Genomic DNA, 26,786 nt, shown 5'->3' with positions numbered 1-26,786 from the left:
ACTTCAGCTGACATGTCTGAATGTCATGCTCCTTGTGAAACGTGAGCTCTGTAATGCAGGGGGTGAGGATACAGTCTCTGGACATAATCATCCCCCCTCCCAGCATCACAAGGATTTGTGGCATGAGGTCAGAAACCATCTGCAGCATGCTTGTGGCGTGGACAGACTTCAGAGCTACGTCAGGGAAGGATCAGGTGGGGGTTAGGGAAAAGCTCTGCCCCAGAGGTTGGTGGGTATGGCTCAGCTCCCAGGGCAGTGGGCAGAGCCCTGAGATGATGGAGCTCAGGGAGCCTTGGGTCAGCGCTCTCAGACATAGGGTTTGGGTTGGGTGGACCTGTGTGGAGCCAGGGGTTGGGCTCAATGATCCCTGTGAGTCCTTTCTAATTCAGAATTTTCTATGGTCCTATAATTCTGTGATTCTAAGCGCAGAGGCTGGAAAAGCATCACGTCCACCTCCAGCACTTTCCTGCTCTCTCAGCTGAGTCCAGTCAAAGCACATGCTGCCCATATGTGCTCATAATTGCATGCTGTTACTGCAGCAGGACTGGATAAAAGCAGGAATCTCAGCACCAGTTCTGGCTCTTTGACAGCTTTTCCCCTGCTGCAATATCTGAACCGTGAAAACAGGCAATGAGCATCTGCTCCTGCCTCCTCAGAAGTGAGACGTTGGCCCTTTCAACACTTTCTTCACACATCTTTGCAAGCTCTTGTGAGACGTGCCTCTGCACTACCCAGCTCTGCTCACAGACCTGAGGTCAGCTTGTATGTGTGAGAATTACCAGAAAGATGCATGGTGTGAGGTTTGGGGTGATGCCTTCCTTCCTTGAGCCCCTCCCAGCCTACATCTCCTGCAGGCAAGAGCCCAGAAAGAGGGAATGAAATATTCAGCACTTGTCTGCACAGCCTTTCACTTCCGAGCGTTTCATAATTCATCGAGTGCCCTGCTCCCTCCCCTTGTGTTTCTGCTCATGGAAAGAGTGAGGGAGTTTTTCTGGGTCACTCGTAATTTTATCAGACCATAGAAACTTCTTCAGTTTCAGACCCAGCCCAGCCGGTTCTGTGCTTAGAGCCACGGATCAGGGTGGTCTGAGACTTCTACACGCCGCAAACATGCCATGCTTTGCTCTTTAGACTTGTGGTCTGTGCCACCTTTCCATGAGACCCTCTGTGTGCCCAGTGCAGCTCAGGACAGACAGCATTTGGGGGGATGCTGAACCCTGTCAGGCATCAGTGCTGAAATTCCCTCTCCCTCAAAGCAAGGGCTGCAGCATTAAAGCAAGATGGTAGACCCGTGTCATCTCCAAAGTGTTGACCAGCAAATTCCCATTTGTTTTTCTGTGATTAGACCACCTTCTATGTTTCTGATCAATAGGCCAGAGAGAGCTGCTGGTGACTTCAGGAGAGGCAGCTCTGCTCTGGTTTCAATCTTGCTGCTCCTCTCTGGACAACCCCACTTTCTCAGCATCCTTTGTGGGCAGTATTGGCGGACAGTTGGACTAGGGGATGCTGAAGATCTTTTCCAACCTTTAATGATTCTATGATTCTAGGAAGATGTAGGCTCTGAAACTAAACACCCTTTTTTTTATTCCAGCACCAAACACAAAGATAGAAAAACAAACTGAAACAACAACAAAAAGCCCTAAAACCAAGAACTCCCAGACACAACATCACTGGTCCAACAAGCAACCACCCTCGTGTAGAGCATCTCTGAATCATCCCATGTGCACACCTATCCTCACCTCCTGCAGTGCACATAACACTCATTCCCAACATACCCAGCAACTGCAGCAGCTCCATACCAGCCTCCTTGGATGCATCTTTCCCCTTCCTGACAGCCCAGCCAGTGCTGTTAGTGCTCCCTGTGCATGTGGAAGTCCAGGCTGGATGTGGCTCTGGGCAGCCTGGTCTGGTGGTTGGTGACCCTGCACGTAGCAGGGGATTGAAACCAGGTGATCACTGTGGTCCTTTTCAACCCAGGCCATTCTATGATCCTATGATTCAATGACAAGTTTTGGTTCTGCAGGGCTCTGCAGTTGCCAGCTTCCACCTCCAATTGCTGCTGGGATCTTACCATGTGTACAGCAGCTCCAGCATGACAAGTTTCACAGACTTTTCATTTCTTAATCAAAATATTGTGTTGCCACCACATCAAGCACTGTGCAGAAGTCTGAGTGCATCCACATTACCGCTGTCACTTTTAGCAACCAGGTCTGTAACCTCATCCCAAATTAGTCCCTGACAGGATGCATTTCAAAAAGACAGGGCTGACTGGCACTCGTTATGCTATTTCCACCTGTCTGCCAGAGTGAATAAAAAATCCATTTGTATTTAATGAGAATTTTTGGCAGCGGTTTGCTTGGGAAAAAAAATTAATTCTCTGAAGTATCTTTAATATCTGGAGGCTGCTGAGATGGAACAGCTGGATTGTCCTAGATTTCACCAAGTTATCCAGACACTGCAAAAATACTAACAGTTGTGTACGCTCAAAACTGTCATCTCTGACTTGCCAGCCACAAAGGCTGGGTGGGAAGGGGATGGTGATGAGCTGAGTGATTTGGGAAGCTTTGGCTGAAGAGCTGGATGATTACTAATGAAGCTGCAGTTGGCTGTACTGTGAAAAAGGCTCTTCAGGCTGGTTCAAGATTCATATCAGCCAGAAGAGGAACTGGTTTGCTTCTATCAGCATTATGGTCATTCAGGTTGGAAAAGACCTCCAAGATTACCAAGCCCAACCCCCATCCAATTCCACCATGCCCACTGACCACGTCCCTCAGTGCCACATCCCCACAGTTCTGGAACAGCTCCAGTGACAGTGACCCCATCACCTCCCTCAGCTCTGGCCTTTCTGATGTTGGTTGGAAGCTCACCTGGGCTCTATGTGCTTTTAAAACTAAAATGTGAGGCTGAGGAATCTTCAAGGAGCCCCTTTCTTCAAGCCTGACATTACTCAATGAACAAAAATGTGGTGAGCAATTGAAAAACACAAACAAAATCCCAGATGCAACTCAAAACCTCTGCTGGGAAGGGTCCATCCCACCTACTTGGATCTGCCCTGCAGTTTGCTGTTGGCTCCTGAACTCAAATGGAGATGGACCCACATGAGGGAAATCCATCCCAGCTGCCTTAGATGTGTCTGTGCTGGGAAGAAAATACCTGTGGGAGGTTCTGCTCCTTTTTTAAAATTGACTTCTGAACTTAAGGAAGGTCTCCTCTTGAAAGCACACAAACACAAACCCCTCCAGGGCTTCGTTCAGAGCAACCTGAACTTCTGGCATTACAAAATGCAAAGTGTTCGAAAGCCTGCAAAATATCATTTTATGTGGGAGCCAAACATCAGTCCTGCTCTTTTTCCCATGCCAGTCTTGCATTGCAAAAATGGGCAAGTTGTATCACATGGTATTGCTGGCAGGGAGGCTGAACCCACAACACCTCCACAGCATCTCAGCTGATTAGCTTGCATCTCTGGCACGGTATGGAAACTTCTGTCCTTCCAGGTTCCTGCCCTCGTGATACCAGCCCAAGAGGTCGGATGAAAGCTTTCTTCAGAAGTCAATAATCCCACAGTCCATGAAGAGTGGTGGAAGATGGGCAGGATAAAAAGTGTTGACTTAATACCAAAGGAAAAAGCGTGAAAAGGAGGAGTGCAGCCCGTGGGTCAGGATGGATGGGGAGCCAGGGCTCTCAGGAGGAATGATCATTTTGTAATGATAACACAGGCACATTAGGAAGGGCCTCTTTTCATCAAACCCACTCTTCCAGAGCACAGATCTTCTGGCTTATGTCAGGTGTCCACCTTAAGGCATACCCCACAGGTATGCGAGCGTTCAAGAAACTCAGGTAGATTTTTCAACCATGAAAATGTCAAATTCAGTATCAGACCTGTAAACTTTTGGTATCCACAAGATTTTGAGGGATCATCCACAGTCCACCGTGTCTGAAGAACAATTTTGTTGTGACTCTGCCTTTTGAACCATAGAATCCTTAGAGTTGGAAGGGACCTTTGAAGGTCATCTAGTCCAACTTCCCTGCAATGAGCAGGGACATGCACAGCTTGATCTTACAACACAGTTAATAACATAGGACCAGAGGGCTCCTACAACCAATGGCTTGGTGCAGGAGCAGCCTATAACTGCACTGGAAAGCGGCCTTCAGAGATTGAAATAGCAAAATGTCCTAATGGTGCTGGAACAGTCAAGGTTACTGGGTTATTCCCAGTTACTAAGCCTGGCATAAGATTCTCTCCAAGAAACTTCCCCGTCTGGACATCAAGTAATAAAGTTTGGAGACCTTAATTACGTATGAAAATTTGAAAGGAGCTCAAAGAAGCTGTTTTGAACTGGGGTAAAATTGAAATAAGCAAGGGGCTGATGTGCTGTGACGTTATGCAAACCTTCTGGGTTAAAAGCATACTCAGTTCCATCTGAGGAGTAGTTTGCTCCTTTTTCACAATTATCTGCACCATAATAACATCTTGATGCATGCGCTGGGTGGGATGCACCCAGGGCATCCCACACTGAGAGGGAAAAGACTTGGGAGCACTGAACCCCCTGCCCCAACTGATGATGCTCCAAGCTCTACCTCTGCTATATTTGGCAGCAGGAAGGTCCCAGCAGAGCAACTGTGACTCCTGTTGCTTTGCAAACCCAGTTCCAGCCATGCCCACCTCCCCAGCCCCTGCCCTCCAAGTGCTGGCCTGAAAGTGAACTCTGCAGACGTCTGGATTACTGGAGAAGCTGGAGCACAAAAGAAAAAAAAAAAACAAAGCTCTATTTTTGAGCTGCTGAGCTCAATGCTGTACTGAAAGCCCTTGCTATTAGCCTCTTTGTCTCCCCATCAGGTAAGGGGAGCCAGCTCCTGACTGCTCTCTGCAGATCAGCTTTCTCTCAGGGATGTTATCTGTGCACCCACCCCAGCATTGCCCAACAGGCAGCAGGCAGCTCTGTAAGGTGGCTGCCCGCCCTTGGCCAGATCCAGTTACTGCTTCTCACCCCAGAGAGGAAAATGGTGACATATGCCCAGCAGGGAGGAAAACGAACCTCCTCAGAGCAAAAGATATTTGGTGTTGTGCATCCTTCTTCATCCTGAAGGGACGTCCTCGTTCTAGGGATGGGGAGAATGCGTGGCCCCATATCACACACTCTTCTGTGCATCCATCTCCTAGGGCCCTTCACTGTAGGACCACGTGCTATGAACTGTCACCCATCACAGAGGTATTTTTTGCAGGTCTCCCCAGGGGACCAGAAGGGAGAAGACAGAGGTAAACAGTCCCCTGTATGAACTCACTACTTCTAATCAGGTCATCAGGTTTTTGGCTTTACCGCCTGTTTTCCAGAATGGGATACGTGGCATCAGATGAAGCATCTCAGGTAAAACTCATCATTATTGGTCCTTCCCTTTTGTGCAGCATTTCAGGTTGCCAAGAGGCACTAGTAATTTAACCTGGAGGTGTTCAAGGAACGTTTGGATGTTGTGTTGAGGGACATGGTTTAGCGAGAACCACTGGTGATGGGTGAATGGTTGGACTGGATGATCCTGTGGGTCTTTTCCAACCTTAGTGATTCTATGATTCTATGACATGGTCTTGAGGCAGAAACTGGAAATTTATAGGTCTGTAATTAACTGTTCCATTCACTGTGGTGGCTGTAGAGGTGCACTGACCCAATTTGCATGGCAAAGCTTGACATGGAGCACCCCGCTTCTGCTCAGCCTATTTGGCCCCTGAGAAGATGGCTCCCATTGAACATTGGGTAGTGCTGGCTGAAGAAGAGAAGGGGACAGCTTAGAGATAGAGAAGAAGCACCCAAGGGAAATGTCCTTGGGCCACCACAGAAATCAATAGGTTCTTTACATACTTTTCCTGAAGAAATTGCTGCCAGCCATGGCTGGAGCCATACGTTTCTGTGCTGGAGTGATGGGTAGCATGCCTTGTTTAAGGTGTCCTATGAGCTATCTTCCCACCTCCATGCTTTACTCCTTCCTTTGGGCACTCAGACATGCACTGCCCTGGGGAACAGCTCCCAGGGACAGTCACTGTCCCAGTCCACATCTCCTCCATGGGCACCAGGGCCAGAAGATTATCTTACCATCTAATTAGCTTCATAGTGATGGCCACTGAGGCAGCAGACAAAAGCAAGGCAATGAGCCACACAGCCACGACTCAGCACCAGATCCCCTCCATTATTCACGGTGGATCTGCATCAGGTGTCATGCCTTTATCTGGGGCTTTGATAAATAGTGCTAATCAGCTGCATGTTAATTATTCACCGTGGCTCACCTTTCCAAACCCTCCAGCCAGGGAGCTGCTTCTCCCCACTCCTCTCCCTTTTCTCCAAGACTTTTGTCTGTCTGTCCTCCTCCAACTCATTTCTATGAAGTCCTATGCTGCAGTTATGGCACTTGTAAACTGAGGGCTTAATTATTTTTGTAATGTGCATTGCCAGCTTTCCCTTGAGGGAGGTGCCCAGCACCATATTCCAGGGCTTGAACAGTGTTGGGTGCTTTGGCTGGGTATTGCAGGAGTACCCATGGCTGTGTCTTGGCAATGATGTGCTGGTGTGTGCACCTCTCAGCCAGGAGGAGAAACGCTGTGAGTATGAACATAATCTCTGGCTAATCCCTTTATATTTCTGACTTGGAGAAGTCTTTTGCAAACTGATTCCAGACACTGGTGCTTGTATCCAAAACAAATTCCTTCCTCCATCATTAGGCAGCCTGTAGTGTTGGACTAGGGCTCTACTACCATTGTCTCCTTTGGGCTCCTGGTTGTCTTTTGCCTCAAGGAATTTCAGCCTTCCCAGCCCATCCTTCAGCCAATTCTCCATTCCCTGAGCCCAAAGAATGTGGCCCTGGGGCAAGGTTTGCTGGGGATTCCACTCCATTACTTACTCGTCATGCCATGGGTGCCTGAGACAAGTGCAGGCTGGAAGCTACAACTTTGGATCTAAAGGAGATGTGTCCTTCCTGAGACTGGATTCCCAAAGGGCACTGGATACATGCATGGGTTCTGAGCTGAGCCCTCATTCCCATAGGTACTTGTACTGCAAAGAGAAGTTGAAGCTCCTTTTGGGATTTGGCTTACCACTGGTTTCAAAGGAAAATAAACTTGGGCAGTTGTTCCCATTTAGAATCGTTTGAGTTGGAAGGGACCCTTAAAGGTCATTTGCATGAGCCCATGACACAGTATTTCATCACAGTCATTAGTTGATGGCTGAGGATACACGCTGGTTTGGTAGTGTTCTGAAGAACAAATTCACCCTCATAATTACCCATAATAATGGGTTATTTGGCCAATGGTGAGCCATTTTTTGAGTCCTCATTTTAAATTTATGATGTCTTGATGGAAGCCTAGAGCACTGCCAGGGATGAGGCACCCACAGCTCCTGGGCAACCTATACCAGAGCCTCACCACCCTCATACTGAATTATTCCTTGCCTATCACTGAATCCCCTGATAAGGAATCCTTCTCACCCTTCCAGCAGCCCCTTTAGGTACTGGAAGGCTGCAGTAAGTTCTCCCCAGAGACTCCAGGAAGAAGACCCCCATTTCTCAGCCTGTCCCCATAGGAGAGGTGCCCCCAGCCCTTTGAGCATCCTCATGGCCTCCTCCGGACCCTCTCCAACAGCTCCATATCTTTCTTATGGGAAAAAAAAAAAGAAAAAAGAAAAAAAAAAACCCACATTCATTATTCAGCATGCTGAAGTAATAATTGAAAACAGCTGCAAAAAGTCCCTGTAATGAGTGTCCCTTTCCACCTGTGCTGCCAGCTTGGCACTGCTCTCCTGGACGGGGCTGCAAGCACTAATTGTTCCTCGTGCACCTCGTTGCTACGGGGATGTTTCTGGGTTCATCTTACCTCTGTCTGTAAATGACAGCACGAGGAAACTGTTCCTAACCTGAGGTGCTTTTTAGTTTAGCAGAGAGAAATGGAGCAGGTAATTAAAAAGCTCTGGAAAGCTTCAGCAGGGATCTGGGGATGACCTACGTCTCTCTGACATCAGCCCTGTGCCATTATGGCTGATGGCAGAATGCTCCCAGTGTCCTGCCTTGAGTCATCAACACGACAAGAGCATCCTCCAGCCAGTGCTTGGCCCCAGAGCTGCTGGGGAGGAGGAACTCTGCTTCTGAAGGCATATGCACTCCAGAAACAGGAGCAGCAGTTCCAGCCTGTAACAACGAAAAGCAGGAAAACACACTGGATAAATATTTCTATGCGTTGTTCCAAGCCAGGGGGAGTTTGTGGGTAATCATCAACACCCAACTGGCAGCCTCTGATTCACTGGTAGTATTTTTTAATGAAGTTGGAATAATAGAGAAATCCCAGCACAGCAAAGTGTTCATACAGGGTGAATGAAGAGAGCTGGGCTAACCTGGCAGCAGTCCTAGGAAAATCATAGCAGTGCTCATAGAGTGTTCAATGAAAAGCAGTTGAACACAATTAGTGGCATTCCAGGTAGGTTCATGAGGAAACAGAGCCTTCAGAATGGGCTTGGTTTGCTTCTTTTGAGCCCATTTGTTGGGTAGCTGTGTGCAAGGAATAGGCTCTTATAGCATTATTGGTTTAACCATGCCTGCTATCAATGCTGCATACTAACAAGGGAAGATTAATTGGGAAATTCTAAAAATAGGGCATCTGTTGAAAGTCACCACTGAATGACAGTCATGGTACAGTTTTGCTGTTCAAGATATGTCTACTACATCACTGACTGCAGTGTAAAAACAAGTTGCAGTAGGGTTTTGAAGTGATGTGAAGACTGAGAGCAGTCAGTCACCAGGGAGCAGAGGAGGCACAAGAACTGTGAGGACCTTGGGATGTGCCTTAGCCAAACCAAAGGGCCAAAAACACTCCAACCAACACAACCTGCAACACTCTTACTCCAACACAGCCTGCAGTCCAGGAGCAGGGAACAGAGACTCACCCGTGGGTGTTTATAACAGAAGCAGGGATGCTTGCTTGTTCCAGTTTCACCCCAGAATTTGGTCTAAGAACAATCATGGAATTGTGGAACCATTCAGGTTGGAAAAGACCACTCAGATAACCAGGTCCAACCCCAGCCACCCCATGCCCACTGCCCACGTCCCTCAGTGCCACATCCCCATAGTTCTGGAGCACCTCCAGGGATGGTGACCCCACCACCTCCCTGGGCAGCTGTGCCACTGCAGCACTGCTCTTTCAGAGAATAAATTTTTCCTAGTATTTAGAATCATAGAATTTTAGAGCCATCTAGGTTGGATCTCAGTGGAAGATAAAGACATGCAGAATTCACCCTGGGCACTTCAAGCCCATCCAGCACCCCAGGACATGGCTACAGCCTGTACCACCAATTGCTACAGAAGGTAAGGTTGATCAAGTGTGTGCAGCTCAGGACCAAATGAGTCAAAAGAAAACTGAGGAACATAACTAAAGAGATGAGAATGATACAATAGAAGGTCATCCTAGGAGTGAAAGTGGCTCTTGGCAGGCTGAGGTAGCCAACCTGCTTGTATATACAGCTCAGCAAAGCAAAAAAGTCACTTACAGTATATTTGAGTTGGGTAGCTGGAGATTGTTAAGAGGATTTCGTAACCTTGGAGGTAGAAGGAATTACCCAAGTGGTTGCTTGCTCAGCCTCCATCCATAGCCTGCCTATTCGACTTCCCATAGAGGAACAGTGGCAGTTCTTTTTTTGCAGACACAGATACTCCATTTTCTACCTTTTAATGCATCTTTCAAGTGGATTTTTTTTTTTCAGGTTTTGAGAGAGAGAAAGTAGACTGCTCCTTTGTGTGCACAGCATGCAGAAATGTTGTCCAGGACGTAAATGAGGTATGCCCTGAAGTGCAGTTTGCTAAGGCAAAGCCTTCTGATTCAGTTGGCAAATCTTCATTCAATTCTGCTGAGCGATGAAGGCATGAAGCCTCAGGCTGTCGTGGATGGAGGGAGGGTGTGTCCCTGCATACTGTCTGTCTCTAGGCTGGAGTAAACGTTTTGCACTATGTTGCAATGGCATTAGCCAGGGAAAGATGTCTGCTTGGTCACAGTAGGGGAGCAGAACATTAAGGAAAGCATCAAAGGAGTGTCTGCCCAAAGAGAAACCACTACAGCATGGATGGAACATGGGCCTGGGGCTTCCATGTATGGCTTTACTCTATGCAAGCCTTCTCCTTGCCTTCCTCCTCCAAGTCAGTGGAACATTGACAATGGAGTTTTTGCAGCTCTACCCCTGCTACTCAAGCTCCTACTTAAATCAAGACAAAGGTAGGTAGCTTTTTTTCCTCTGTTTGTTGGTCTTGTTTCTTCATTTGGTTTTTACTTTTGTATATTTAGCATGCTTGCCCTACACACCACCTTCCCAACCCGGGAGACACCATCAGCATCTTCCTCCTGCTCTGGTCCCTAAACTGAACAGTGACGTGGATCCAGCTCAACCAAGAGCAAGCCCAGGGATGGTGGAAGGAAAGGGCAGAGCTGTTCTCACCTATTGGTGAAGACTTTGCTGTAGTTGAAGACCTGGATCTCCAAGATCTCATTCCCATCGATGTTGCTTGCAACTGGCCAGCGGAAGGTCTGTGGAGAAAGGACAAGAGGGAGATGTCAGGGTAGTTTTGAGGAGCTGCTCTGGAGGCAGTGAGGATAGAGCTGAGGGGACCATGTCAAGATCTTAACCAACTCTTCTTATCAGAAGACAGACAGGACTGTCTTAGAGGGATCTTGCTAAACATGTGTCCTGGTGTCAAACGTATGTATATTTGGGATTCTTTTTTTATGTGTGTTTAGGTTCAATTTCTCCCTATTTTTTTTTTTATTGTAATTTTTATTTTTTCTGTGTGTGTCTTTTTTTCCCTCCCCAAGCCAAGAAATCACTCTGCCAGGCCAAACCACCTGAGCTTCCTTTGCTTCTCCAAGTCCCCGATCCCTTGCAGCATCCCATAGACAAGCAAACCTCAGACCAAGCTGCTTGGTGCCATGATGGATGGATGTGTGGCTGCATAGGGACATGGTGTCCTGGGTGCTGAGGCAGTGGGACCTGAGTTGTCTGCATTCAGAGCCTTAAAAGGAAAATGCTTGTCAAGCAACTTCACAGGAAGACATTTGTGACTCTTTAGAAATATGCTGACTATCACTTTTGAAGCTAATTTTTTCCTTTTTATGTTTTCTGCAGTGAGTCAAGGAAGCAAATGGGAAAAAAATATCCAGAAATAGAAAACTAGAAATGGCCTTGCAGTAGGGATGTCACTTTTTTTACCCAGTCACATTGCTGGGAATTGTGTTTGCAGCACAGACACACTCTGCTGGAAAAATAAACCCTGGTCCATGCACAGACTCTTTACCACTCAGGAGAAGGGCATTAAGGAAGTTATTATTGGAAAAAATTCATCTCAGAAAAAGCATTGGCACAGACTGCTCAGGAGGTCATTGGGTCACCATCCCTGGAAGTAAGGAACGTGGAGACTTGCCTCTGAGGGACATGGTCAGTGGGCAGGGGTTGGGCTTGGTGATCTACATGGTCTCTTCCAACCATAATGGTTCTATGATTCTGCTTAGGGACACGGTCAGTGGTCAGGGTGGGGATGGGCTGGGGTTGGACTTTGTGGTCTTAGAGGTCTTTTCCAACCTCAGTGATTCTGTGATTGTCCTCAGAACATATTTTGGGGAGGAATTGGAACAAACAAGCATCCCTGCTTCAGTTATTAATGCCTGTGGGTGAGTCCCTGCTTCCTGGGCTGCAGCTGGAATAAGGCTGTCCCTTGCCCTCTGCGTTTTATAGCCAAGTTAAACTATGTGACCAATGAACAGATCCTACAGCTCAGGTAGGGCTGCCAGGACAAGGCACAGAAATAACAAATCATCAACTTCCCCCTTGGTTTTAGAGGTTTGTCAGGCAGCAGAACAACAAATAAAGTCACTTGGAAAGCGCAGTGACCTAGAAAGGCTCCCAGCATCCCCACTGAGCTTTGCTGAGAGCCTTTCACACCACAAAGCTCATTTGGTTATGTTCACACTGTTGCCAGCAAGCAAATGCCAAAGCCCCACACTGGGGAGAACGGCAAACCTCAGGGATGAGCTACAGTCTACTGTGTTCCTTCTTTCTGGCATTATTTGTGGCCTGATGCACACCGTGCTCTGTGTGCTAGAAGAGGTCTGCAGCCTCAGGAGGAGAAGCAGTGCAGGGAGGGCCACCTATCTGCAGCCACTCATGCAATCTGCAGAGTTTTGCCTGCAATCTTGGGGAAAGAAACATGCTGACATCTCCCCTTCGGGGGGTCGCAGCCTTCCTGTAGTTTCTGGACACCAATTCAGAAATCACTCCAGTTAAAAGAGAGCACCAATTTCCCCCAAATCCACCATCAAGATTATGAACATCACTCATATCCCCAGGCTGAGAACTGGTCTCCAACTCCTCCAGTGCATGGTTTTCCACCATTCCCAGTGGGTTGGGGTGTCAGTCCTGCTCCCCCTCCATCTTATAGACATCCCATGCCCTATGATATCCTGCAGCAGACCTTGCCCATTGATCCCCTGAGGATGCTATGCTCTAAGTCTAATGTAGACTTCAGCTGGATGTAAGGCTGAAGGGAGCCACAGAAAATGGAGAACAAGATCTCTAGCCACCAGACACTGCCATGACGAATGTGGATGTGGGTTGCAGTGGGCTGCCAGGACAAGCTGCCATTGTCCATTCCCCATCTGCTTCATGCCCATGGGGGTTGTCCACACATCCCCAAAGTGGGACTGGGAGCTACAGCAATCCACAGGCACTGTCACCCATCTGGGAGAGAAGGAGCTGGAGGTGCCAGTGCACACCAAGTGGGACACGAGCCAGTGATGTGCCATTGATGCCAAGGAGGTTAATGATGTCCTGTGCTGCATTAGGTGATGAGGGCAGCCCTTGTCCAAGGTGCTGGGCTACTCTGGGTGACACTGTAGGGCAGGGGAGTGACCAGAGGGACCCGGGGGTGCCTCCAGCCCCAAGGATCCCAGGATTCATGCAATCTGTGAGTCACTGATGTCCCTTTAGGATGCTGCCTGGCTGGCTGTTAATTCTCCTTGCTGGTTTTATTATTAAGAGTCTTATTAAAAGCCCTTTGCAAAGCTAAGCAAGCGATGTTTGCTGGGTCAGTTTTATCTGTTTTATTAACGAAGGGAAAAAAAAAAAAAAAAAAAAAAAAAAAAAGACAGGCAGAGAAATGCCTTTGCAGAATGCAGAAGCCAGATGCTTCCAGCGAGACTGCTTCAAAGGAGCTGGGAAAGGGCATCTCTGCAAGGCAGATCTCCCTTTCCTGCAGCCCCGGGAGCTTTGGCTGCGTGCTCGCCCTGCCTGCTGCCTCCCAGATTGGTTACTCAGAGACATTTCCAGAAGTTCAGGTCAAGACTGCAGCAATGGGTCTCAGCTTTCTTGGTCATGGCAGTGAGCCTGTCCTAGTTACTTTAGGAGAAACTGAATTTAGGCAAGAAAGAGCACACGGAAGTCAGTCATAGATTTCCATGCTCAGCACCGTCACCAGAGATCTCTGCCTTTCCCATTTTCCCTTGGAGCAGAAACAAGTCAGAGTGCACACAGGATATGATACAACTGTTCCTGACTGTGCTGAACAACCAAAGCACTGCATTCACCCTCTGGAACAGCCAGCAGATTCTCTTCCCCAGGCTCTGGAGAGGCACAGGTTCTGCATAATTCATTAAGCAATGAATAAAGATAATTGCAAAAGAAATAGAGTGAAAACAAACAAATGGAAACCACCGGGGCAGCCCAAATTCTGCCTGGTAGTGACTTCTCCTGAATGTTAAGCAGTGGCCGGGAAGGTGATGGGCTCGGTGTTTCCCTTTAGAAGATCCCAGTGGGAGCTTATCACAGAATGATAGAAGCATCACAGTTGGAAAACAGCTCACAGATCACCCAGTCCAACCCCAACCCACCCCACCATACCCACGTCCCTCAGTGCCACATCCCCATGGTTCTGAACCACCTCCAGGTTTGGTGACCCCTGGGCAGCTGTGCCACTGCATCACTGCTCTTTTGGAGAAGAAATTGTTCCTAATATCCAACCTGAACCTCCCCTGGTAAAACTTGAGGCCATTACCTCTTGTCCCATTACAGGACCAGGCAGATCAATGCTTTCTGCCAGCTTGATGTTAACTGCAGTCTTACTGAGGGTGCATTCAATCCCTTCATCCAGATCACCAATAAAGATACTGTGCTGATCACTGATGACCGGCTGCCAGCTGTATGGAACTCCATTCACCACCAAATGAGAGGTTTCATGGGGGAGGAGGAAACAGGGCTGCACTTCAAATGTTTTGATTGCAGCAGAGCTGCAAGTAGCAGCAACCTCACCCCAGCTGGTCCTGCAGGTTTGGCTGAGCTCCCAGCTGGAAACAGGAGCCCAGAAGTGGAGGTTTGCCCTTCCTAACATAGATCACATTGGATCCCCTGGGGAGCATCTCCACAGGTGCCACACTGGGACCTGCATGCTCAGCAGCATTTGGCACACATTTAGGCACCTGAATGCCTTATGGAATGGCTGCACATACCTCATCACATCCAGGCAAGGAGTGCCTGACCACTGCAGCCCCATTGCAGTCACAAAGGGCTGCCAGCTCCACCAGTGCACATCCCCAGGTGGTTGCACTGCAGACACCTCCCACCACACCCAGCATCAGGGCTTGTTTTCTTAGGGCAAAAAAGCTTTAGAAAGTGGTAAACAGTTTAAAAGTCTTCCTGTTCCTTTTAGGATCCTCTGTTCTCCCACCCCTGGGAATGAGTTAACTTCTGTGTGAAACAGAAAATAATCAAAGGAAGAACCAGTTCTCTTTTAAATACGTATTTCCATTTTGAATGTGACTTCTTCATAGCATCTCTATTCCCTGCTTGTGTGGGTGACCTTATTTCAATCTTCTCTGGATTATGTTCTTGATGATGACAGAAAGCAAGGCTGCATTTTGAAACTACACAGAGCTGGGGCTGCAATTCCTTCTTTCAAGCCAAATCCCTTCTCTTTCCCTTCCCAAGCCCAACACTGGGAGCTGGAGGCTGATCCATCAACCTGCAGGCACCCAACACCAGGCTTTGGGATGTGAAGGGCTTTTTCCCCCTCAGGCAAGGGATCTGCAAGCACAGCACTTCTCAGTGCCGACAACACAGGTTGTTGTTTGGGAATAAAGCAAAACCATGCTGCCTGGATCACTGCCACCATGGGAAGTGCAGCAGGGCCACCCCACAACGACACCCCCCCGTTCCAGCCAAGGAATGTTTGGTTCAACAGACCCACTGGGGATGCTGGAGCACATAAAAGTGATGTCAGCACACCTAACCTTGAGATCTTTCCCCAGAACTGCTTTTATCCCACTGTGCTTGCACAGTGCTGCCTTGGGAATCCCTCCTCTCCGTAGGGAGAATGAGAATATGTGTATGGAGAAGCAGTCATGGCAAACGAAACCACATGTGTGAGATGGAGCAGGAGGAAAACACTGCTCCTCTTACCTCGTCAAACCTGGCCTCGTCCTCACAGTTTTCCAGCACTCGGGTGTAGAAGGAGAGCCCTGCAGGAGGAGAGGAGGAACAGGTTGGTTGTGGCAAAGTGAATGGGGGGAGCTGCCCCACATCTGTGCTGTCCTTTGGGATGCTGACATTGGCTTCCCCATGGAGCATCCCCCACAGGGTAATCCTAAATCAGTATTTGTGATTAGAATCTACTTCACAACAGTGCAGAAGGGAAAGTTATAGAAATTCTGATAGTCTCTCTCTGAAACAAATTGAGGCTTTTTACTTCTGGAAAGGAATGCTGTCTCCTAGGTAATAAAAAACACTGCTGAGCAGTCGTTGGTGTTCAAGAAAGCACAGGCAACGCTTAACCAAGCTACACAGAGGCTGGGACACCACTTACTCCTATGGGATCAACTTTTATATTGCTGCAGATTGAAATATCATGATTGTGTGGCTCGTTGTAGGGAGTACCCAATCCCCTTGGCAAGCCCTTTTTACCTCCATCGTGCAAGGAGCAAAAGAAGATCCCTTCTCCAGGTGCTGGCAGACCTTCTGCCCCGTGCAGCAGCAGACCTGGGTGAAGCAAACCCTGAAGGTGTGTGTGTGTCCCAAAACACCTTTGGGTTGTATATTATGAACAATTTCTTCTCAGAAAGAGTGGAGATGTGCTGGCACAGCTGCCCAGGGAGCTGGTGGGGTCACCGTCCTGGAGGTGTTCCAGAACTGTGGGGATGTGGCACTGTGGGATATGTGTGGGATATATGTGTCTCATGCCACTCAGCTCCACCTGCAGGACCAGGAATGGGGCCACCAGATGCACGATCCCAAATGTTCTTGGCTATGGGGATAAGCAGCTCCTTAGCCCTGGTGTCTAAGTGCACTGAGTCTCAGAGCAAAAGCTATGCTAGCAGCAAGACAGCCTCTGGTGCATGGCAAGAGTTAGTAGGGTACCTCCAGCTCTGGGGAATCCAGCCATGGGTGCAGCAGCTACTGGATAGTGCCTGTAGGATGCAATGAGCTGTTATCCAACAGCAGCCCTGAGTAAGCTCAGATCTCACAGGGAAAGAGGAGCTGGCCCCCATGAAATGAGCAGGATGAAGACATTCCATCAGAGGACACCTCCAGTCTTCCCATCCCCATCACACTTCTTTCTACTGAAGCCCCTGGATATGTTCCCACTCTTCCCCCAACAGCAGCTTGCAGAGCAAGGAAATAAAGCCCAACTTCACCCAGATGTGTGAGTGATTTCACCTTCAGAGCCCAGAGCTGGGAAGCTGCAAGGGCAGCAGATGTGAGGCTGTGCAGCCTGGAGCACTTGGTGGGGAGTGACCAATGCCTCGTGAATCAGTGAAGTTCCAAACCAGCCCCGTGTCTCCTAAGAAGAGTTAAGCAGCTCACAGACAAAAGACTTTGGATATGATATCCCAGCCTTGCAGGTGCAGGTGGCCCTTGGCTCAGTGTCTCCTGGGTGCCCAGTGAGCCAACTCCCATGCCATGGTGGGAGGAGAGCCCCTGATGCTTGGGGTTGGATATTGGCTGCAAGGAGCACCAGGAGAGCACTGCCATGATCCAGCAGCGTTGCTCTGCAAATGCCTTCTGTAAGACCCACCAGTTGCTGTGTGCTGTGCGAAGGGATTGTGGTTTTGCTCAGAGATGCAATACAGGGATTGAAGAAGGTACACCTGGCTGAGATAGCTGGGGACTAGAAATGACCTGCACCAGGATGTGCTGGTGGAGGACTCCTTGCTCCAGTAGTGAGGTTGCTCTAAAGGGGTGTCTCTAGAGTCACTGGAAAAAAGCAAGAGACTCTTCCCACAAGATTTCAACCCAAAAACTGTGTGTCCACGTTGGGATGCTCCCCTGAGCCTGGCATTGAAGTCACAGAACACCAGGACCCTGATATGGTTGAGATTGCTGGGTCCCTCTGGTCCCCTTCTGCCCCCAGCAGGGTCACCCAGGGCAGGGTGCCCAGCACCACAGCCAGGAGCTGTTGGAGATGCCCAAGGAGGAGATTCCACAGCCAACCTGGGCAAAACCAACAGGACCAAAAACACAAGAGCTTCACAGCAGCTATGAACTCCATACACCCTGATTCTGCTCCTTGCTCCCAAATGATTATGGGGCAAGGGGAAAACAAAGGCTGAGCCACAGAGATGCTAAACACAAGCAAGCAGTAAATACCAAGGAGCAGACCAGCTTGACAAAAAGACCGTATTGCTGCTGCACTCTGAGCTCCTTCTCCCCATGTGATGCAAATGCAACACCTGGCCCAGGAATAAGGCACAGGCTCTAGCTGATGGGTCAATCCTTGTTCCTGCCTCACTATTAGTAACACACACAAAATCCTTGGTGTTTCAGAAAAAAATACCTTCCCATAAAAAGATTGTACAACTTTGTTATCATCCCAAAGTGATCATCCCAGTCCCTGCCTTACAGCAGAGCAATGCAACAGAGTCCTGTCCCAGCTTCATACCAGAACCAGGGTCCACCCCCCTGAGGTTTTGCCAGCTACAATCTCAGGATCCAACCCTGCTGGGTCTGATCACTGGGAGCTTCTCCTGTCAGACTGGGTTTGATGGTGACATTGAGTGTCCTGGTCACAAATCCCATGGGTGCTTAGGTTGAGCAGAGGGAGAAGCATCCCCAACAGCATACAGAGGTGGTCTCTGCTCTATGCATGAGGCTAAGCACCCTGTTTGCCCAGCAGCTGATGGCAGCAGGCTGCCAGGCAAAACATTCCAGCACAGGGGAAGGAAGCACTGTTCTGAAGTTTGGTGTCACCCTGCCCATAGTGACAGTGACAGCAATTCTATGTGCAGGAAGAAAACAGGGATGGAAACATGGGGTGGTGTAGCAAAGGAACATCCCAAAGTGGGGTTCACCCCCCTTTTCCCAGTGCATAAATTCCTCTCCCCAGGGCAGTGAGGGCTCACACCCCTTCTCTTCCTAAGTGCAACCATTGGGGAGCATGAGGCACAGCCCATCCCGGGACCAACCCCCCTCCACCACTGCCCCCTCCCCATACCTCGGAAAGCCGCTTTGGCGATGCGATCCGCTCTGCCGCGGAGGCCGGAGACGGTGCGGAGCTGCAGCTGCAGAGCCATGGTGTGGGGCAATGCGTGGGGATCCGTGCGACGCTGAGGGTAATGCTCAGTGCAGTGCTCGGTGCAATGCTCAGTGCAATGCTCACCGCGCTCCCAGCTGTGCTCCGAGGCACAACGCGACGCACACCCCCCTCCTCCAGCACCGAATTCTTCAATTATTCAGCAGCAGCACCGCCTTCCCCTTCCCTCCCTGGAGATGGAGGTGGTTGGGGGGGGGAGGGGGGGAGGGTCGGGCTGCAGGAATCGCCCCTCTTCAGTTGTTAGGGTTTGGGAGAGGGACTCCATTAGGGAAACTGAGGCAGCGCTCCCCCTGGGAATGAGACATCAACCTGGGAGCACTGCAAGCTGGAACCTGGGAGTCAACCATATCACTAGGAAAGGACATGAGGAGTGGGTGGCAAGGGGCGTAGATAACAGCTTGACAGTGTCAGCTTGGTATGTAGAGGGTCGTGCCTGGTTGGGCTGCACATCGTACTGTTCTTGGAACCTTAAACTCATCCTTTATTTTGAGGAAGACGATCAGCAAGCACAGAGACAGGGCTGTGAGCCCAATACATCTTGCTTCCTGCTTGGAAAATTCCCAGAAGAGCCCATTTGTAGTGAGGAGTGAACCCGAGAGGGGTTCAGCATTGTCGGAGAGAGACAGTGAGGGTGAAACCTCCGCAAATGAGTAATAAAGCCCTGGAAATGAGGCATGTCCTTCCATCTACATTTGTCTTACCAGTGGAAAAGATCCCTGTGCTCATTCACAAGTGCGTAAGAATGAAGAAACTTGTGGAGATTAATAGTGCTCATTAGGCTCAAACTGCATGATTTTTTTTGGTTCCCAGTTGGTCTTCCTCTGCTGAGCTGCACGAAGTGGTGCTGCATCTGCAGCCCGTGCACCTTCTGTACCACATAGCTAATTAGAAACCTCTTGCTCAATAGCAGAAAGTTGATAGCGAAGTACACTCAGCACGAGGAGCGTTGGCTGGGGATGCTCATAGAACAGTGCAGGTGGGTGGTGCAAGGTGGGCACCTGAGAGCTGCACCAGCTTTGAGACAGGGACCTGATAAGGAATGTATCTGCTCATTCCTGGTCTTTATTTATGCGGAATCCCAAGGCAGGGTTTAATTCTACTGCTGGAAATTGGCAGGCAGAGGGCTCATGGGGAGTGGTGAAGCGTGATGTTACCCTCAGACTCAGGGCAAAGTAGGAAAATAGAAATTAGGATAGAAGATGATGTGCACACGTTGCTGTGTGTCCTCCCTGGGGATCCCCAAAGCCTCTGTCCGTGGTGCTGAGGGACCGGAGGGCCCCAAGGGCATTTCCAGCCCCAAACACCTGTGGAGCACATCTGTAGTTCTCCCGGATGGATCTGGGCTGTATCCACATCTCTGCACAGTGCTGCTGATGTTTGTCTGCTCAAAACTAAAGATTCAGCGCTCCTTTGGATGGGGAAAGATCTCCACCTGTAGCCGTGGGGATTTGTCTATCCATGACACAGTTAAATTGGGTAATGAAGACAAGCAGGAATAACATGTCCCTGGAGACACTCAAGGTCAGGCTGGATGGGGTTCTGAGCACCTCATGGAGCTGTGGGTGTCCCTGTTCATTTCAGGGAACTTGGACTACATGGCCTTTAATGGTCCTTTCCAACTCGAACCATTCTATGCCTCTATACAGGGCAATAACACAGGAACCCAATTGCAAAGAAGCCAACCGAACACACAGACTGTTGAGGTATAGTGGATCCAAAATGTGCCCTCCAGACTGGGAGAGGAAGGATCTGCCTGTGGTTCCAAACACAAATTTCAGTTTTCATGATGTCTCTGCATTTTTCGCATTGCTGCATGTGAATAGAATTACACGCCCACCTCTGAATCACCAATGATTTTTCTTATTTACCATGGCCTTACACCAGAGCTAAAGAGGAAAGTGTGGCTTCACAGGGCAGGATCAGGCCATTACCAGTCTCCCTACACCTCCCATGGCACCAATATCCATTACAATAAATCCAACCCAACCACACATCCCAAAGCAATCACTGCTCTTATGATGATGCTACAGAACTTTAAGTCCAGAATTAATGAATTTTTCTCTTCTTAACTCCTTTTCTCTCATTTTTTTTCCAGCTCTCCTCCTCCCACGCTTGGAAAAAAAAATCATTATCAGCCTCCCCCTTTGTCACACCATTAAGAGCCTTGATATTAATTACAGTGAGTTGCTGTGTTTTTCTGTTCCCCATTGTTGTGGGCAGCACCAGCACCTTATCCCTGCAAGCGAGCATTGCTCTGCTCCCAGTCCCCACCTTTCCCATCCCAGCTCTTCCCAAATTGCTGCAAGCTGCCGTCCCCCCTGCACTGAACCTCTTTCATGCTGAAGGGTTTGGGGGATGCAACTGTCATGTGTGAGGCGTTGTGGGATAATCACTTATTACAGCATCATCTGTAATTCTGAGTGCTGCAGTGGGCGGCTTTTGCATGTGTGTGTTGGTCTTGGGAAGAAAAGGGAGAAATGCTGTGGAGGCAGTTTCTGTATGTAAGCAGGAGGGTGAGAAAATGCAAGGGCTTGCTAAGAAACCTCTCCAAAGGAAGTCAGTGCTTGCCATGTGTACCACTGAGTTCCGCAGACTGTGCATCTCACCGGGTGCAGCCATCCCACAGCTGCAGGGATGGCAAAATCTTCACAGAGTTCCAGAGAAAGGGAAATATCTTCTGGGAAGAGCTGCTCTGGGCATGCACTGGAGTCCCAGGCTCTCCAGCAGGTTCTGCAGTGCTTTATTTGCAGAGCAAACCTCTGCAGAATAGAGGTGCCATGGCCAGCAGCCTTTGGCCTTTCCACCCCAGCTGTAGGAATCCTGGTCCCCTGTCAACCAGAGGCTTCAAAGAGTGCAGCCCAGCTCTGGCTCTTGGTAAATCCATTTGGCCTTTTGCATCATTTTTCATTTTCTTTCTCTTCTGCCTCTGGTATCCTCTGAGACAGGTTGGAAAGCTGTGGTTGCAAGCCCAACAGCCTTCCACCCTTTTTTAAATGCCAGCACTGTACTTGTTACTCAGCAGTGCAGTAGCTTCCTCAATGGGTGGATTTTTTAATTATTTTTCTCCTTTAAAAAAAAAACAAACAAATTTTGGCATAGAGGTTCTTGCATTTTCTTGAATTCAGTACAACCAACATGAGCATGGTGGTGATGGATTTATGGTAGGACACAATGATCTCAAAGGTCTTTTCCAACCTCCATGATTATACAATTCAATGAACCCAGCTTTCCTAATCCAGAAGCAGGCTGTCAGGATGCACAATGCTTTCCCAGGAGAGATCTCCCATAGCAAAGACCATGTGCAAACCCCAGCCACCTTTCACACCAGTCCCGCACTGGCTGAATGGGGCAAAGTGGAAAATAATTGAGCAGTTCAGGCCACGCTCTGGTCGGTCAGGATGTACTGCCAAAAGGTCTTCTCACCATCTGGGTTCCAATTTTATTTCCTTTTCCTTTTCATCTCATTCTTTTATTATTATTCATTTAGATATTCATTTGTTCATTTGTTCGTTCATTCGTTCATTCATTCATTTGTTCCTTCCTTCATTCATTTGTTCCTTCATTCACCCATTTCTTTGCAATATCTCAGACCTCAGGCCAAGATGCAAATAAAGAGCAGCCCCTCTAGTTCCCACACATCCCCGTGACTGAGTGCTCATCCTTGCAGGTCCACTGGGGTTGTTTTAATTGAATATGCATCTGTCTGCTTGTGCAATTGCTTTTACATTGGTTCTCCATTGGCAATTGGCAACCCTGCACATAGCAGGGAGTTTGAAACTCGATGATCATTGCAATCCCTTTCAACCCAGGCCATTCTATGATTCCTAAAGGCCTTTTGGGACAGGTCTATGGTTACACTGCTGGGACAGGAGAAGAGCCCACAGTTCCTCTTACAGAAAGAGTTGATTAAAAGAAAAAGAAAAAAAAAGAAGAAGAAAATATCTAAAGAATGTCGCCAACATGGAGACAGTTCTGCATTCCCCGCGGAACGCAGGGTGAGGGCAGGGTGCAGGGTTTGTTGGGGTGCAGGCAGTGGGAATAGGTGATGTTCACAATGGGGGCGAAGGGAGTGTCAGGGTGCTGGGGTTGAGTTCTTCCTGTTGCCTGGTGATGGTGTTTGTGAGCCAGCTGAGGTGGGGACAGAACAGAACAGGACAGATCTAGGTTGGGCTGAGGTAACTACAGGGCAGGGACCCTCTGCACTCAGGTTTCTGATGGAGCTGGCTAGGGGCTGAGCATGGTCACATTGCACCCTGCAGCCTTCATAGACCCTGCATTCTGCATGGACCCAAAACAACCCTCACTCCTGCGAGTATCACTGAGCTCCTGCTCATCCTCACTTGTAGACAGAGCTATGGTCATAGGATACGTATCTATAAAAATAATTCTCCTCTGCTCATTTGAGAGCATCATTTTGAGGCATCCCACTGACAGCTCGCTGCTCGTTTGTGTCTGAAGGGCTCTCAGTGCTTTCACCCCTGGAGCTGATTTGCTGCCAAATTTTCCCCATTCCCTTCCAACCAGCTGCTCTGGTAAATAGCAAATTGTGGCCAGGCTGCAGATAAAAGCAAGGAGAAAGAGCAGCAGTGGGAACAGACAGGGCACCTAGCTGAGATATATGTATTAACGACCTTCTCTTTTGAAAAATCGGCTTTGTGCTTCAATGAGCAAAGCCCTGGTGCTGAACCTCGCTCAGATACAATCAAAGGGTTCAGTGTGCAGCGTGCAAATCGCTGCTTCTGGTTCCAGATGCACCGTGAGGGCTGGGCAGGAGCAGTCCCTCTGCAGCACGGCTCTGTCAGCAGCGTCCCCTTGCCCAGGGAACCCTTAAAATGCAAAACATGATGCTGAAAAGGGAAAATGAAAACTAACTCCGTGTTTCCCTTGCAGGTAACAGAGCACATACCGAGCACAGCACTTTTCCTCTGAGAAACCCCACCATGATGAGCCCGCAGCGTCCCCAGCCCCCAGCACCCTACCCAGGAGAGGTGCAGGGACACTGCATCCCCACACACACCCCCTTCAGCATGGAAAACAGGAGGTCCCTGGAGCTGGACAGGTTTTACCAGGTGGGGATGGGATGGGGACGGTGACTCCTCCACCACTGTTGCCTGTCCCCAAATCCCTGTCTCTATGGGATCTTGCTGGGCTTGAGCTCTATGGGTGCAGTGTGCTGAGCAGCATCCTGCAGGCAGAAGTAATGCAGGGCTGGGAAAGGCTGCCAGCCCAAACCTCTGCCTCTTTGCCTTTGAGTGCAGCTGACCCAGCAGCAACGCGAATTTTACAAGGACAAGACTGGAACACTTTATCCCATTCCTTACTTCGTGCTGCCTGAAGAGGAGAAGGAGAAATATCCACACCCATTGGACCTGTGAGTACCCAGCAGGTATCCCAGTGACACAGCAGCAGCCAGCACCCAGAGCTGGGGCTGTGTGATGAATCTCAAGATTTGTGGGATGAGTAGAACACACATCCACCTCCCTGAGTCCCTGCCAGCTGGAGATTTTTGCTCTGTTCTGCTCTATGCTATGCTATGCTATTTTACTCTATTCTATTGTGTTCTATTTTGTTATATTCTACCCCACTATATATCCCCTCCCACCCTGCCACCTTCCCTTCCCTGCCACCTTCCCTTCCCTTCCCTTCCCTTCCCTTCCCTTCCCTTCCCTTCCCTTCCCTTCCCTTCCCTTCCCTTCCCTTCCCTTCCCTTCCCTTCCCTTCCCTTCCCTTCCCTTCCCTTCCCTTCCCTTCCCTTCCCTTCCCTTCCCTTCCCTTCCCTTCCCTTCCCTTCCCTTCCCTTCCCTTCCCTTCCCTTCCCTTCCCTTCCCTTCCCTTCCCTTCCCTTCCCTTCCCTTCCCTTCCCTTCCCTTCCCTCCCCTCCCCTCCCCTCCCCTCCCCTCCCCTCCCCTCCCCTCCCCTCGCCCCCTATTTTCTCATCCCATCATCTCCTGATCCATCCTGTCCTGTCCTGTCTCATCCCCTGACCAGCTGGGCAGACTGCCGGGTTTCGGGGTCTTCTGTCCAATTGAGAATTACAGATCTTTTCTAAAAGCAAGCATCCTCCTGGCTGTACATTTGAAATCCTTCATGTTGGCTTATTCCATATCCCTCACAGGAGCTGCTGTACTGGAGCAGCATCCCTGTCCCATCTCCTCAGCCGCATCACCCCAAGACAGAGAGCTCCGTCATTCTGCCATGGGGATGCACGGCAGCAAATGCACGGAACCTCTTTGGCTGCGGGGCTGGGAGCATCCCTATGGCAGGGTGTGTGTGTGGGGGGGGGGGGGCGGGGGGTACCGGCACGGGCAGCAGAAACGCTCGGGGGCCCTCTAGTGCCCGGCTCGGGCTGGGAGAGCTCCCTCCCCCATATCTACCTTCCCACCCCCGCTGCCCGACCGTTCAGTTGGACACGAATAATCACTGCAGTGAAATTTAATGTTTGGAGCTGATGGAAGCTGCTTAAAGCAGCGGGACCTGACCCCATAGCTCAGGTTGCACAGAGTTCCATCCACAGCCTTGTGCACCTCCAAGGATGGGACACCCGCAGCTTCTCTGGGTCGTGCGCTGGCGTTTTAGCAACTCCAATAAGAAGTAATTCCTTCCTTACATCTGTCCTCAGCCCCCAGCTCAGTGCGAAGACACGATGGCACTTACTGCGTGTGTCCCCAGAGAACCTGCACACCTACCAGACGTTCCCATCGGGCAAGAGGGTCACCTCCCAGGAGAGGGAGGTCCGTGACAGCTTCTTTGAGTACAGGGCGTAAGCAGCAGCATCCTTTGGAGGAAAGCTGTTTTTTCTGCTGGGGGAGGTGTGATGGTTAATAAAGCTGAGACAAAGGAGAGGGAACTGAGTGCTGGTGTGTGTCTGCCCTCCAAAGAGAGGGGTTGGTTGTTCGTCAGAGAGCTCTTTCTGGTGCTTATAGGATGATCAGGGTTGAGGATGGGCAGGGGATGAGCTCCAGTCCAGTCCCCGTGGAGCCAAAAGGGCTTTGATGGGGTGTCACCAAGTGGGGTAGGAGGGAGTTTGGTCATGAGGGTCGGTGACTGGTGGGAGGGAAAAGAGGTGAACAAAGGGGAGGGAAAAGTACCCAGATTGTGCAGCAGAAGGGGATGATGGGGAAACCTTCCAGGTGTGAAGACAGCAGGGAAAAGCATGGCGACCGACATCTTCAAAGGGGCACCCAGGGGAGTGAAGACAAAGGTTGATGTCCCATCCCACACAAGAGCTGAGCAGGACAATAGAGGTTACCATCTTCCTGACCCCCCACACACACAGCCAAATTCTATAGGGTTTTTAAAGCTACTGGAGAGATGAGTGGAAGGAAGACATTCTTGGGAATACTCCGCTTGGTTTAACTCTGGAGGAAGGACTTTTCCAATAGGTAGGGTACTGGGAGGGCTCCTGCAGAGCACATTCATCCATCCCAAGTCAAGCACTGTTCCCTGTGTTCACTCTGTAGCAGGACAACCTGCCTGGGAGGGAAATGAGTGGTCCTTTGGGTGTGATCTCTGCTCTCTCAGGAGATGGCTTGTAGTGCCTTTTTATTGATTTTTTTCACCTCACTGACATCTGAAGTTAAATAACCCTTTTACCTTCATCTGCTCATCACTCCCCCCACCAGCACGTTTCATCCCATTAGTGCAAAGCTGATGGGGACTGACACCTGCAGCACTTCCAAGTGTACATTTAACGCATTGAAAAAATTTTTAGTGCATCTGCAAACCCCTTTCAGCTCCTGCAGGGTCACGGTTGGCAGCAAGGCAGAGCTGTGTGTGCTTTTTAGGACTTGTGGGCAGACACAAAAGGAAGCAGATCATCACGGGGCCGTCTATTTCTTTGTGCTGAAAGAGCAAATTCATCACTGGCATCGTTTTTACCAAGTGGAATTTGCTCGCTGGAGGGACTTTGCATGCTGACCCTGAAATGGCAGATGAGGAGTCCTGGGAAGTTCTCACTGGTTGTTTTAGAGAAAGGATCACCAATGAATGGTTTGAGACTGATAGTGCAGTCTGTGTGGGGACCAGCAGATCCCATAGCCAGCTCAGAGGCTGTTTTATACACCAGACAAGGACCTTTTTTTCCCTTTTATTGCTTTTTCAGAGCCCTGTGTGGCCCCTCTGCATCTTATTGCCATCAGCCTGAGCCCCTCAGCATCACCCCTGGGGACACTGCAGTTCTGTAACCCATCCTTGGGACACCA

General features: G+C 49.5%; 2 protein-coding genes across 7 annotated transcripts in view; one reads left to right on the top strand and one right to left on the bottom strand.

Moving 5' to 3' along the window:
• Positions 1-18,736, bottom strand: part of OTOF (otoferlin) — a 71,875-nt gene extending 53,139 nt beyond the window's left edge. For all 6 annotated transcript variants that reach the window (XM_090136538.1, XM_031603879.2, XM_090136534.1 and 3 more), the window contains exons 1-3: positions 18,487-18,736; positions 15,459-15,517; positions 10,455-10,543 (exon numbers count right to left, since the gene is read on the bottom strand). In XM_090136538.1, the coding sequence (XP_089992664.1) occupies positions 10,455-10,543; positions 15,459-15,517; positions 18,487-18,565 (227 nt within the window). In that variant the 5' untranslated portion in view covers positions 18,566-18,736. The remainder of the gene's footprint in view (positions 1-10,454; positions 10,544-15,458; positions 15,518-18,486) is intronic.
• Positions 18,737-22,800: 4,064 nt separating this feature from the next.
• Positions 22,801-25,447, top strand: CIMIP2C (ciliary microtubule inner protein 2C). The gene is made up of 4 exons (XM_031603931.2): positions 22,801-22,893; positions 23,476-23,654; positions 23,844-23,956; positions 25,205-25,447. Exons 2-4 carry the CDS (start codon positions 23,526-23,528, stop codon positions 25,347-25,349), a joined length of 387 nt encoding a protein of 128 aa, XP_031459791.2. The 5' UTR covers positions 22,801-22,893; positions 23,476-23,525; the 3' UTR covers positions 25,350-25,447.
• The last annotated feature ends 1,339 nt before the right edge of the window (positions 25,448-26,786 follow it).

The sequence above is a fragment of the Phasianus colchicus genome, chromosome 2, assembly GCF_987193195.1.
Source record: "Phasianus colchicus chromosome 2, bPhaCol1.hap1.1, whole genome shotgun sequence".
NCBI classification, from domain to species: Eukaryota; Metazoa; Chordata; class Aves; order Galliformes; family Phasianidae; genus Phasianus; species Phasianus colchicus.
The sequence above is the reverse complement of the archived record's forward strand: the minus strand, read 5'-3'. Positions and strand labels throughout refer to the sequence as shown.

Bases quoted from the DNA above. Each gene is read 5' to 3' on its own strand.
- CIMIP2C (XM_031603931.2), top strand. From the start codon at position 23,526: ATGATGAGCCCGCAGCGTCCCCAGCCCCCAGCACCCTACCCAGGAGAG. The intron at 23,655-23,843 runs GTGGGGATGGGA...CTTTGAGTGCAG, and splicing joins AGCTGGACAGGTTTTACCAG to CTGACCCAGCAGCAACGCGA. The intron at 23,957-25,204 runs GTGAGTACCCAG...ATCTGTCCTCAG, and splicing joins TATCCACACCCATTGGACCT to CCCCCAGCTCAGTGCGAAGA.